Source organism: Parasteatoda tepidariorum, chromosome 7, assembly GCF_982258835.1.
Source record: "Parasteatoda tepidariorum strain Cologne lab strain chromosome 7, Ptep-v5.0, whole genome shotgun sequence".
Lineage (NCBI taxonomy): Eukaryota > Metazoa > Arthropoda > Arachnida > Araneae > Theridiidae > Parasteatoda > Parasteatoda tepidariorum.
This window is the reverse complement of record NC_141761.1, coordinates 24,535,307-24,550,721: the sequence shown is the minus strand read 5'-3', so window position 1 is coordinate 24,550,721 and position 15,415 is coordinate 24,535,307. Positions and strand designations below refer to the sequence as shown.

At 30.1% G+C, this 15,415-nt stretch overlaps 1 protein-coding gene across 1 annotated transcript; it reads left to right on the top strand.

Moving 5' to 3' along the window:
- Window positions 1-464: 464 nt before the first annotated feature.
- On the top strand, window positions 465-15,308 carry LOC107451532 (uncharacterized). Its single transcript, XM_071183697.2, has 2 exons — window positions 465-601; window positions 12,798-15,308. The coding sequence occupies exons 1-2, from the start codon at window positions 599-601 to the stop codon at window positions 14,499-14,501; spliced, it is 1,707 nt and encodes a 568-aa protein (XP_071039798.2). The 5' UTR covers window positions 465-598; the 3' UTR covers window positions 14,502-15,308.
- Window positions 15,309-15,415: the final 107 nt, after the last annotated feature.

The window sequence follows — 15,415 nt, the reverse complement described above, 5'->3', positions numbered from 1 at the left end:
TTTAATTTTTTATCTCCTTTAATTAACGCATATAGCAAGAACAAAATTGTTTTGACAGTTTATTTATCAAACATGCTTTCAATCCTTTAAATTATTTCACTTTCACGCTACTGGTGGATATTTATCCATATTTATCCATCATGCTCTGTCTGAGACACGAATGACTACGTGTTGCTGCTGTATCAGAGTAATACCCCAGTCATAAATCCTGTAACAGTAGCAACGAAGAAGATAGCTTCCTGGTAGTCGAAAGTGAAATGTCTTATTTCTGTTGTCTCTTGGGATGGCAGAAACTAGAGGATTAATTTTGTTATCCTTGTGTGCCAAGAAAATAAATGAATGGAATAAAGACACCATTCCGGTCTTGTAAAAATAAATTAGATTTCTGTTCTAGATTAAACTTTCCTCTGTATTTAATTTGAAATATTTTGTGGCCAAAGACGAGGAAGAGAACTTAGGTTTACTGTCATCATGGTGCAGTGCATTTTAACTGCGATAATTATAATGGGAAAGCTGCACAGACCGAGTCTTAAATTTTTCCTTTTTTTTTTCTTCCTTTAGCAATTACGTGAATCGAATAGCTTAAGCTTTTATTTAAATGGTAAGTAAGAACTTTAATTTCAAAATTAAATATTATATAAGGTAAAAACGCTATATTATAGAGGTAAAAATAGTTTTTAATTTAAATACGTTCACGCTTAATTTTAAGCAATCTGATTCTATAACCAAAAAGATTATTTAATTTTAAAATAAAGTATTGAAACGTTCTGTAAATTTTTATCAAATTTGGGAACAGAAATTGCAAATAAAGGTTTTATCTTGCCTCTGTGAAATATAATAGGCTTTACGTGCCCACGTTTTACAATCGAGGCATTGTATCACATCTTCCTCTAAGCCTCTCTTCTGGCTAATTGCATTTTGACTACCAATTTTGCTCGACCGACAAGATCTCAGTTTTAACATAAAAGAAGGCAGAATATTTTAAACTTTATTCTAAACTTGTTTTAATAATGGTTAAAAATTGTATTGTAAGTGGTATCATCGTGAATATACGGAGAAAAACAGGCGTAATATTTTTGGAAATTCAAACAAGAAAAATAATTTTTAATAAATTGCCTTTGACTAATTCAAATGTGAAAGCATAATTATTGAAAATATTTGCACATACAGACTACTTAGAAAAGCGTGTTTCAAATTCGAGTTTTCTTAAGACATTCTGGAATTCAAGAATTTTGATTGCATAAGACAGTTTAAAAATTGCATTGTCCTTGTAGAGAAACGTACATACAATGAAAAACAACAAGAGTTAGCTGCGCATATGCAAAAGTACTCTGCCTGCGTTTGGTTTGAAAATTTAGTAAATTTTGATACAAATGAGCTACGGAAGGCACACAGTTGTCTAAATCAAAAACCGATTGACACAATGTAAAAGAAAAAAGTGATTAAAAATGTTCAAGAACAATATAATTACAAAGCAAAAATTATGAATTGGATTTTAAGTAAAGGGCTGATTCGGTTTAAGTAACAGGCTGATTTTAATTCTTTTTTAGTTTTTGTAAGCAAACAATAAAATCGACATGAACTCTTTTGGAAATTTTAACCACAAAATTGACAATAGTATTGACTAAATTTTTTTTAACTTTGTTAGCGTGCGTTTGACGAATGCAAATATGTATCTCAAATACTCGAATTCAACTTACTTACACAGGATTTTTAAAAGCATGGATTTCAATCTCTGATTTTTTTTTAGAAACTTCGTTGAATTCAAAAATGTAGTTTGCCTTTGACAGATGTGAAATTGCGTTGTTCTTGTAAAAAATATAAACATAATTATAAAATAGAAGCGGAAATTCAGGCCAAAAATATTCAAAACAAGAATTAAAAAGTATACGCTATGTGTTTGCATCAAGTATTTTATTTGCGCTGATAAATTTTACATACATTCAAAAACATAGGGGGTAATTGGCTAAATAAATTGATTATGAAGTTAATAATGCAATATAATAGAAGGTTAATCTTAAAGAAAATGCATGTTTTTTTTTTCTATTTTGTATATGACAAGTATGCAACCCTTTCCTGCAGAATATGAAGAGGACTTAAATACTTTTGTTAAAGAAAAATGCATTGATTCCAAATAGAAAAATTTATAAGCTTGTAACATAGAAGTAAAATATTTCTATCAAATTTAATTAATATTTTTTTCGTTCAACAGTAAATAGCGTGATAAAAATCGATCGCAGAAAAAACCTCTTTTCCCCGCAAAAATTGTAACATATTCACTGTTACTTATACTATTTAAGTAAAAATAATGTAAATTAAATTAATTTTTAACAATATACTACTAAATTAGCATTGCTTGAATGCCTGGTTTATAATGCTCAATAAGTAAATTTTTAATTTCATAGACGATATTTTGAAGCATTTTCAGTATTTCAGCCATTTTTCCTAAAATAATATTCAATTTCGAATCTCAATTGTTTTCAAAGCTCAAGATTTTTAAAAAAATTATTACAGTAAAAATTCATTTTTAACAGCAATAAAAACTTTTATATCCAGGTTTAAATTTTTATTATATTAGCAATCTTGAATCCAGATAGATTATCACCTGAAAATCCACTAATAGATTAAGCCTTTCTCACATGCTTGGTATGATTTTTCTTTGAAAGGGATTTCTGGGTAGTTTTAAAGAATTTATGGAGTCATGTTGGCCATGTTGTACTAAGTAGAAAGAAATACAAAATCAGAAAAAATCAAAAAAGTCGCAACTTATTGTGAATATTATATTGTGAATATTATTTTAAAATTTTTAAGGTGGTCAGCAGTTAAAGGATAGCCTAAAAAAATAAATTTTTATGTACTTCAGTAGTTAACAAAGTTTGAGGAGTGCTCTAGGTTATTACAAAAAAAATTATATTGGCCTTCTCTTTCTAAGAGCAAAATTTAATAGTGGTAGTGGTGCAAAAATGTATTTTATTGAATAAAACATCTCGTGACATTTTTGATACTAAGATTAAATGTTTTCGCATTGCTTTAAACTTAATTTGTAATTCATTTCTCCAATGTAGGACTTTAAGAAATATAAACTTAAATTCCTAGCTATATCTCGTGTTCATTTATTGTAGATTTTTGTCACTTCATAAGTGGATGAAAGCTTTCTTCATCGTAGGGTGTAACAATTCGGTATTTCAAATGTGGACACAGATTGGTGTTAAGTGTTTTTCCCAACTCCATTTTTTAAAATTTACTTGCAAATAAAATTGTAGCACAGAATGTTTCACAAAACAATTCATTCTTTTTTAAGAAAATGGAAAATGTCTTAAGATACACAGGTATATTTTTTGAATTCACTAAATAAAAAAAAATATTGAATGAAAAAAATTTTTGAATACTTCATTTTTATATCCACTCCTGTATTAAATATTCCACCTATTAGAAAAATAGTAGACCAATAATTTAATTTTCATTTATTGAAAAATAAAATGTCCTCAAAATGTTTTTTCTTCAGTGATGATAAAACAATTTGCCGTTAGCCTCATATTTTACTTCTTTCCATGGAAAAAAATTCTAAATCTTAAACAAGTTTCACAACTTTATACTTAATTTTAAAGAATTGATTGCTTTCAATTAATTTTTCAGTAAATATTGTTGATGGAAATAACAGAAAAGACTCAACATACAAAATCAGATTTTTTCTTAAAAATAAAAATGGAGAAAATATGAGCTGCCATAAATATTCTAACATTCTTTAAGCTTTAGTATACCATTTTAGAGACATGAATAATTTGTAAAATCTCTGAAATATTATCGTTTTATTGGGTTAAAAATATTTCATTTATAAATTTTTGTTAGATGAAATGAAATTGAGGCATATTTACTTTACATTTTTATACAGTGATTTTTCATGTTTTCTTATACTCACAATTATTACTAGATAGATACGATAAAAATATTAAAAAATTACTATTCATATAATTTATGTATGCTTATATGTCAATTCGCACTTTTTTTCCCCTTACAAGTACCGAAAACAGCCTTATTATCGTCTGTAGTTTTGAATTTCTATACCAAAAATACTTACACTATATTTCAACTAGAAATTAGATCAAATTATCAGACCTAATATTTATTATAAAAACAAAATAATTTGTTAAAATAATTTGCTATTTTGGTAATTTTTTTGTTTTTAATGCTAAAACTCAAAATTTTTAAAAATAAAAAAAATCTTTCTTTTAAACGCTTTCGAAACAGTTATTCTGTAATGCAAATAATTTATCCAGAAAGCTGTTATAATTCTTGCTAATGATCTCATTAATTTTATCGGTTTCTAATTAAATAAATATGTAAATTCTTCAAACTATTATCTAAGCTAGAGAATTAGCAAAGCGGGATTAAAAGTTTTTTTGCAAGAAATAAATTCGCGAAGTTTCATCACGTATGAGATTAAATACATATTCAGGATAATTAACGCAATTACTTTCAAAATAGATTATCAATGCATGAGTAGCTTTTCTGTGTAGCTATGGATGAAAGTATTTTAAAATGATATACAGCTTTCGGAAAAATTCCTTTTTCGAAATTACTTCCTTTTTAAAAGTAAATTGATTAAGCATATTAATTTGGTGAATAACAAAAATGTATTAAAATTCTTCTAATTTATATTTTGAAAATTCAAATGAAGAATACGTGATTCCAATTTATATTTATAATTAAGGAATACTAGATTCAGAATCCATCAATGGTAAGCTAGATCCAATTTAAATATTAATAAATTTTTGATATTTTAAATATTGATAAATTTTGGGTTGAGGGCAATTTAATAAATTTTGGGAATTAATAATACATGGGTAAAATGAAATAAGAATTAAATATTAAGATTTTTTGGCTAATTTAAAGTGTTTGTTTTAAGATCAATGACTTGAGAACAATATTTTATTTTAAAATCATGAAGTTTTGGTGAATTGGAAAATATTAGGTTCAAAATCTATAGGAAGGAAATGAAATTTTAATTTATTGTTACTAAGTTTTGGTCAAATATAAAACATTAGATTTAATCACTGAATTCTCGATTCCGATTTAGTAGGTGGGAAATGCAATTTCAATTAAATATGCATACTGATATTGATTAAAGATGCATAATGATATTGATTAAATATGCATAATGATATTGATTAAATGTGAATAATGCTATTTGCAAATTAATAAAACTCAGGTTCAGGTTCAATAGTTAAGGGAGTTTCTTAAAGAATGTTAGTAAGTTTTGATTTAGGAAATATTGGTTTTAGTATCATCACTTACAAGGCAAGATTCTCAATTATGTTTTTATTTATTTTTTTTATTTTTTTGATGGCTGCTATTTTACAGCCGACTCAATTTTTGGGTTTACTACTACTAATGTTCAACTTCGTAACCTTGTAACTTTTGAACTTGATCCAGAAGACAAGAGAACTTCTGGATCAAGCATTGGGGGAAATTTGTCTTCAAACCATGCTTTATGAAAGTTTGGTAAATTTTTAAAAAATCGTGTTTAGGAACCATTGGTAAGAAGCTAAAATGTAAATAAATTATTTTGATAGCCGCGATGTCTCAAAGGATAAAAAGCTAGAAAATTAATGAAATGGCACAAGTTCGAGACCCAGCAATGGTATGAAATATCCTTGATGGAGTGGATGGATCCCCTAGCCCTCGAGATATCTGGGAGAGGTTTTCGTGGTTTTTCTCTCCATGTAACGCAAATTCGTGTTTCTTCCGAAAAAAGTCCTTTATGAAAAAGTTTGTCACAATGCTTGACCCAGAAGTTCCTTTATATTATGTGATTGATAGTTATTGTCATTGATAGCCTTAAAGCCAAAAATGGGTCTCCTGCTCAATATCGTTTATCAAATAAAATGTAAAACAAATATTATAGGGCTTTGGTTAATTAATAAATTATAGATATGCATTGAATAGGCAGAGGACACGGCACAAATTAAATTTTAGGAAGTTTTAGCTAATTAAATTACCCATAGTTTAGAGTTCATTAATAGGAGTTGAATGTTATGAACTTTGGCTTAGTAAAAAGAAGATGGTTTGAGCATCAAAATGTGTGGAGCGAGTCTCTAATAGAACGGTATAAAATGTCGGTTAATGAGCCCATTTGTGTCGGCTTGAACGTATGTGTGCCAGCATGAAACGCTTTCACTTCCCGAACGACACACCGGCGTGCCTGAGAGCTTTTTCATTCACTCCCAGCCCATTTGTGACAGTGTTCTAGAACGTTTTAAAATATATAATTTTATACACATTGCATCTAAATGGGATTCGAGATGCATGTTGATTTGGCCTTTTATTCGAAATGGTAAACAAATGGCACCACGTGGTTTTTGATAATGTAACACAAGTGGAAAGAAATGTTTCCGAATAACATGTTTTATGGCGGCTCTTTAAAATGCGCGTGGTACAACTCTGATTCAAATTATTTAAATAATTGAAAAATTCGACTACAAAAATTCTCTTGTTTCATTTATTTTTTACTTTCTTTCATTAAATCACACATTTATCTAGTCAAATCTGTATATTTCTCAGAATTTTTGAACAAAGAAAAAAAAATCAGAATCGATAATGTCAAAGGTCATTTAATGATAAATAAGCACTAACAAAATTTTTTAAACGTAATAAAACAAGAAAAAACTAAAGTAAAAAAAGTATGGGAATAAAAAAATATACGTAATACATGTCGTTTATCTACTGTACGGTACACTATTGTAAAATGCTTTCATATTTAGATCATTACATGGGTAAAAGCTTAACAGCTAAAACTCTTCTGTCCAGGTGCTCACGAAAAAGACTCCAGGCCTTGTTTGTAGCTCTCGTCGGAAAATAGTTAAAAAAAATTGGCAGCATCCTTAAATACCGAATAAGTCTCGAATAAATTCTAGGATCTTGGGCTGCTTGATTAACTTTGGGTTCATTAGTAGGGCGTGATATTTCATGGTTTTGAAATTTCAAACTAATGACGCACAGATTACGAATAAACTGCATTTATTTATTTATTCATTACATTTTCTGAAGTTCTGTAGTTAAGGTGCATGAATTAAATAAAATAAGGTGTACCTACTATTTCAAAAGTTATTAATATCGATAACAGTCCTATGAGCAAAAGTTTTCATTTGAGTTTGTTTTTTTACATTAATAATTTCTGGAGTAAATATGCCAGAAGTTTACGACAAGAGATAAGAATCGGTATAAACTAATTACATGTATTTCAAATAAATTATTAATAAATCCGTATAATTGAACATAGATCAGCGGTTCCCAACTTTATTTTACGATTATGGAACTCCAAATGATCGAAGTTCTTTCGGCGAATCGTGGAAAGCAAATAATTAAAGTTTTCTTATTCAAATTTTTTAGAAATTAATTTTTTTCTTGCTTTATGAATAACAATTTTAAATCAAGTTAAACGTCAGGTCATTGAATTCGAAAGTCTGGAGTCTAATTGTGAATTTGTTTTCGGCGCATGCATAAAATTCATTTAAATAAGCTGAGCGAGTCAATTTAACTATACTTTTGAAAAATAACTATCATAAAATATTACAAACTGCGAGAATGATTATCAAAGAAACATAATTCTTTATACTTAAATTTAATTATTTTGAATTTAAAAGTTTAATGAGAAATACTTATGCATAATATGTAAATGCATATTTACCCAAATGGTGTTCTGCGTTAAGTTAAAAGGATTCCGTGTGTTAGTACTCTTTTTAAAGTATTTTTTTGAATTTTTGAAACAATTAATTATGTTTGAGTTCCATCAATATTCTATTACATACTTAATATTTTGGTGACCTTTACAAAATTATTCAGAATAAAATTCAAATTCAAAAGAAATTGCATTTTTTTTAAGAGATGTAACTTAACAAAGATCAAATTATTGAATAAGCTATGAAAAAGACCAGCATTTATAAAAAGAACTGCATTAGTAATGCTTTCGCACTTTTCAATTCCAAATTAAAAATCTAATTGCATTAATGAAGAAATATGTTTCCCCAATTACTATATTTCACGTACATAGCAGTTTTTTTTCTGTTTTTATTTTGACGAAAACCATAATATATATATATATACAGTAAAACCTCGCTACAACAATATTTTGCGGACCAAATAAGAATATTGTTGTAGAGGGATATATTGTTATATCGAGGGCCCACATAATTCTGGGACGCAATAAGATTTTTTGAAATTTAATGTTATATATTCATTAACTATAAATATATTTATATATTATCGAAAAAATTAATTTGCTAAGTGTTTATTACGGTTAAGCATTAAAAACAATGGATCTAAATACAGAACATAAGATTGTAAACTTACCTTAAAAAAACATTTTTATTGAAAAAAATCCGATATTTTTGTTTGTTTATTCATTTTTCTGACTGTCAACCAACAAAGTATGCATAGAGTCCAATGCCCGAAAATGATTTTCATTTGTGAATGGAAGACTTGAGAAAAATGTCTTTAGAGATTTTACGGATTGAAGAGCTTCATGGGTTGACAATACGGACTGTGATACACATGGATCATCATCACCATCTTCTTCCTCATCATTATTTTCCATTTCATCCGTAATTTCAGAGAGAATCTCTTCATCACTGCGAAAATTGTGAGATCGTCATCGGTAGTTAAATAGTCCTCCACGTTAACACCATATGTTTTACCCATTTTTTCCTCAAGTTGGGATAAAGATTTTTGAAGATTCAAAACAAATTCTTGATTATCTGAAAGATCACTGTCTGTGGAATTTTCTTCACTATTAGAAACAATTTCATCTTCCAAGACACACAAACCGGCCTTTTTCCAACAATTTTGAATAGTTTTTTCTGTTACCTCCCACCAACTACCAGCAATAATATCACATGCTTCCTTGACATTCACAGTTTTAAAAGGATCTTCTACTTTATTTTCGTTTTGACAAGTATCGATTCAACCAAACGCTTCCTGTAGTATCCTTTGAAACACTTGATTATGCCCATGTCGAGTGGCTGCAAAATCGAATTGCAGTTGGCCGGGAAATAAACAATTTAGACGTTGTGTAGTTTTGGAATTGAGGTGTGAGTGGTGCAGTTATCAATTAATAAAGCAATTTTTTTCTTCCTCTTTTTCATTTCTTTATCTAACATCAACAACCATTCAGAAAAAAACTTAGAAGTCATCCAAGCTTTTTTATTGGCTTTATATTCCACGGGAAGACTTTTCACATTCTTGAAACACCTCGGCTTCAATGATTTGCCGATAATAAGAGGTTGCCTTTTGTGTGTCCCTGTGCTATTGGCACACAGAAGAACAGTCAATCTCTGCTTTGATTTTTTTCCACCGTAACATTTTTCACCCTTAAATACCAATGTTCGATCGGGAAGGAGTTGAAAAAACAGCCCAGCTTCATCTGCGTTATAAACGTTCTCTGGTTTATACTTTTGAAGAATATCTGTCATCTTCTCTTGCTTCCATTCATTTGCTTCGTTAATCGGAGCAGATTTTTTCTCTCCGTGAACTTCCTGGAAAGTTATTCCATGTCGATCCCGAAAACGCATTAGCCAACCATTACTAGCTTTAAAAGTTTCGTTCCCTAGCATTACTGCGAATTTACGTGCTTGTGTGCATAACAAGGGCCATTTATCGGGATATTTGTTGCTCTCATCTCTTGAAACCATTTTAAGACGGCAGCATCAATGTTTTCATTAGTTGCGACTTTTAGTCGTTTACGCTTTGGATTAATTAAATTTGAACTTAAAGTATCTTCGATCTGTTTTCTTTTCTTTAGAAACGTTGCAACTCTAGATTGAGATAATCCGTATTTTCTAGCTGCATCAATCTGTTTCATTCCATCATCAATATCTTTAATAACGTTAAGTTTATCTTGAAATGAAAGTTACTTTCTCCCTGCCATCTTATGCTAAATTACACTAGTAAAAAATATCCAATACGCTGAAGACTCACCAAGCTGAAAATGTTAGCAGCACTAAATGCGAAAAGCTCTGATCGTAGAATTTGCGCTAGCTCATGAAAACACCAGGTGTAGTTTAAATCAGGGATTAAGTGACAGTGATGAACGATGACCAATGGTCAGTATACATTTTTTTTCCCTCCTCAATTTCAATAAACGTGCTCCACCCACCTTCTACAGAAACAGTACCTTCTCAGGGTAGCAGGTGTTACTGTGATGTGTGTGGTCATTTATGACTCATGATGTTACAATGGTGATTTCTTAAGAACTGAGGGAGGCAATTCTAAAACATGAAGCTCTTAGAGTGGTCTAAGTACCTCAACAGTGGGGGAATGAAATTTGAATACAAAAGCCATTCTCTGATGTGAAAAGAAATAACAGTGGGGTGAAAGATCATAACCAGCAGTGACCCTTTTATCAGAAAAGATGAAAAAAATGGTAAAAGATGACAAAAAGGCATTTTACATTATTTGAAAACCAATAAAAAAAATAGAAAATAATGTTGAAATTTGGAAAAAAATCGTTTTACAGAGGTTTACTGCTTCAGAGAATATCGTTATATTGAGAGGAAGATAACATTAATCCATATGCAAGTTTGGCGGGACCACGGAACATTATCGTAATAGAGGGAGTTATTGTTGTATCGGATATCGTAGTAGCGAGAGTTCACTATATATATATATATATATATATATATATATATATATATATATATATATATATATATATATGTATATATATATATATGTATATATATATATATGTATATATATATGTATATATATATATATATATATATATATATATATATATATATATATATATATATATATATATATATATATATATATATATATATATATATATATATATATATATATATTTTTTTTTTTTTTTTTTTTTTTTTTTTTTTTTTTTTTTTTTCCCCTAATGGCAGGGCAAAAGGTACAAATAGAAAGATGAAATAAATAACAAATACAAATGTGCGTAGGATAACAAAGAAAGAAGACCGAAGTCATTGCCTTAAAAGTTCTCTTGCTTCCCAATATCTTGAGGACTCAGTGTGTCCATGAAGGGCCCCACACAGAAGCAGGTGGTCCGTGCCCAATTTCTCTCCAGATTTACAAAGTGCACAAAAAGTCGTGGTGGAAAGGCCTATGCGGTATAAGTGAGCAGAAAGACAATCGTGGCCTGTATATAACCGGAAGGCCGCAACTGCATCACGTCTTGGTTTGTCAGGAATTAAAGAAGATCATACACTTCTCCAACTTTTCAAAGCTGTGCGAGTCTGAAGGTCTTGCAATGAGTTGGTTTTACATAAATTTTTAAGGAACAGTTTGATTTTCCAAAAGAAAGTTGCCGTATTTGGTTGTTGTAGCAAATTGGCACCTTTCTTGGCAAGTAAATCTGCCTGCTCATTGCCCCAAACACCACAATGGGCTGGCACCCACTGGAGGACTATTCGTTTCCCCCTCAAAAATAAGGACCTCAAGAGGTATTGACATCGGGAAATCTCAGGTGTCAAGGGACGTTCATGTCAGCTAATTGATTGTATGGCCGCTTGTGAGTCCGAGAAGAGAACTGCATTTTCAAATATGTGTTTTATATATATATATATATATATATATATTTATATATATATATATATATATATATATATATATATATATATATATATATATATATATATATATATATATATATATATATATATATATATATATATATATATATATATATATATATATATATATATATATATATATATATATATATATATATATATATATATATATATATATATATATATAATATATAATATATATATATATATATATTAATTTTCAGGTGCTGCATATACATCAAAAACAAATTCATGTAGCTAGACTAGATTCACTTCCTAGACAGCAAATTCAACTGTCGGACATAAAAACTTAAAACTTGTTTATAATAAAAACATTTGCATTTCTCTTATTTTAATTTTATTTTTATAACCGGCGTTGATAACAGCCGTTCCAATTCTGAGTTAAAGACTATCATATTTCAACTCTAGCGTAGTACTTTTGTGCCCAACCCAAAAGAAAAGAGAACTCTTGGAGCAAGCATTGGGACAAACTGGCGCTCGTAGAAGATTTTTCATTGAATCAACCCACTTTTGCATTATAAGGATGGGAAAACCACGAAACATTTGTCAGTCCCATTGTTAGTCTGATGGCAAGGGGATTCTAACTCAAGATCCGTCTATGGTTGAGGATATTTTACGTCAGTACAGTGGTCGGTGCTAGCCGGGAGCAAAATTTGTATCAACCAGCCCCAACTGGTATTCAAACCTATATCATCTCGATGGGAGGCGAATGATCTATCTCCTGAGCCATAACGACTCTACATTTATTTTATTAAAAAATTTTATAATAAAGTTTGGTTAATAAATTTGATTTATTAGTTAAGATGCTTTAATTTTATCGATTAGTATAATCACAATTATTTTATATACTTTATTTATAAAAATAGGGGTCATTATTAAAGTATAATTTATAAAAATCCAACTTCATTCATAAAATTATGTTTCTCCCCGAAAAAAGGTCGATCATTTCACTCAGGGTTGCATAGTCGACTTTAACTACAATTACAACTACAACGACTACAACTTTAAAATTCAGCTATTCAAATGTGTAAAATACCATATCTGTTAATGACACTTCTGCTGCATTTTTAAAACTTTTCATAACTATTTAATAAAAAAAATTATTTTACTTTATTTTTTTATGCAATATTATACAATCTATCCCAAAACATAATCTAATTTTTTCTGTTATAGATAATTACATGCATACTGTGCCTTGTCGTAAGTGAATTGCAAGGATACCCACAACTGGAGAAAAAGGCTACAAACCAGTTATCACAATTCGCAGTCTCACCTCACAAAAAAATAGAAAAGAGAAATGCTGAGTGGTCAAACAGGAATGCTGATGAACGCGTTGAATCCACTCAAAATAGGGAAGCAGTGGTAGGAAGTGGAAACTATGAAGCCATTACAAACTCACCAAAAATCATACGAGTTAGGTTGCATAATGGGTCCCGATCAAGACAATTTAGGAAAGAAAATGGTGATGATCGTAATAAGACTTCAAATACTTCTGAACCAGCACAAAAACAAGATGGAAAAGTTGTAAGAGTGAAAAAGTTTAAAAGGAAAAAACCAGCTTGGGAAACTACTACACAAAAAACAACAACAACCCCCATCCGTACCACAACACCTAGGTATATCCGTCAAACGACAAAAGCACCTCGCACAACTAGAGTTCCCAGTACACAAAGTTCTGCATACGCCCATATTACAGTAGTGAATAAGATAGAAAGGGATCAAAAACCGAAGAGAAAGGAAAAAGTAAAAAACTACAGTTTGTGGGTGCCAGCAACTGATTCCAGTGAGAGGATTCAAAACGTAGAATCTAGTACTCCGAGTAGTAGAGAAAACGAAAGGCGAAACTCCGGAAAACGAAAACATCAGAATAACGATTTTGATCTTTCAGGCAGAGAGACTGAAGACACACCTGTTTCTACAAACTACAAGAGCCAGAGATTACCTGCAGCCAAGACAGAGATTAAATCGAGAGAAATTAACCGAAAGGAAAATTCAACAAAGCCCTTGCAGGACCCTGATTCAAAAAGATTTCCAAAAGATGGTATTTCACAAGGGGACCACTTTGGACGACTGTATAATCCTAGCGTAGAATATTCTGAAAGCAAACAGGAACATGCAGACAAATTGAAACCAGTACTAGATCATGAATCATTGAAAGCAAAAACTCATGAATCTGAAGAAAGAGGTAGACTTAACACGCCCTCGACTTCGAGAGATTTTGAAATCTTGGATGATAACAGGAACATCGAAAAATTGTCCAATGATACAGATGAATCAAAGAGTACTTCACACTTTAATCAGTTAGAAACAACACCTCTACCAGGTCCTCCTTACCAAGACTTTGGTGTCTTTAATGGTCAGTTCCCGAATTATGGAAATTCAAGATTTCATGGACAAACTTTTGATACTGATCCATTCTTTCAATCGAATCAACAATATCCGCCCCCTCCCATGCAGCAACCATACAATCCTTTCTACGGCCCTCAACAATATCCTCCATACTATTCAAGACCACAACAGCTTCCGCCGTCTTATTCAGTACCAGGTGGCATGGGTTTTCCTCAATATCAACCGAGTCCTCATTTGCTATCAGTGAGAAGATCAATATTAGATACTATTGAAAGAGATGAGTCCTCTGAAACGACAACCGAGTTTTCTTTGCCGAAGTTTGAAATACCGTCTATTGATTTCAACGACAGAGGTTGTAGAACTGTGTACAAAGAAGTTAATGCTGTCCCTGGTGCCCAACCTTATGGCCTACCATTTGAAAATAAAGCAAAGAGCGTCATAATGACAAGAGAGTGTATTTTTCCGGATGGTGTTCCAACAACTGAGCCTAAAATTACAGAAACTACTGAAAGTGAAACTACTACATAATAGAAAAAAAGACAATGCCTTTTTTTTCTGAATAGAAAACAATATCAATTCATATTTATGAATTCATGTTGCATTTGTCTTGTTTTTGTCTTTATCCCTTGAGGCACTTTTGGAAAACTGTTCTTAAAAATTCTGTAATTCTTAATTAATACAGAACTTAGGAATAAATATCTTTTCAAGCAACTTTTTGAAGAAGATAAAAGACAGGAAATGTTAACGCTGTGTTAAAGACAAATAGGCTATGCATGAATTAATTCCCAATGTTCTATCTTTTAAACACCGAAATTTGGTTCTTAAGCAAAGTTTTCACTCCTCTAGGTTTTCAAACTGTTCCAGGCACAAGTTTTTTATTTCGCAGACTATATTTCGTTGAAATCAAATGCAATTAAGTATTATTTTTGTTTCAAAACGAAAAAAAAGACTGAAAAGAAGCAGTTTATTTCATCCCATAGAACTAGTTCTTAATTTTTTACTCCTTATTTTCAGTTTAAAAATTTAAAAAGTATTTGTGTTAATTGAGAAATTACGCATTGAGAAAAAAATATGGTCAAAACTACCAGAATATGGTAAAATCGACCGTATTTCTAGTTCTATAAAAACATCAAAAAGCTTGGTAATTTTTACCGAAGAGCTATAGTAATGATTTCAGAAAAATCAGCAATTAAATTTGGTTTCATATTATGTAATAATTGGCTCTATATTTGGTTTTATATTATATGATTAAATTTGGTAAATGTAGTAAAATTTTGTAATTTATCATGATACTTTAGAGCATGACATAAAAATGATGTCACAATGACATAAAAATGTCTGTTTCTTTTTAGTTTTGTATTTTTTATATAATGTATAGCAATAAGAACTATAATTCTGAAAATCGAAATTTCCAGTAAACCATTACGATGTGAACGGAAAAA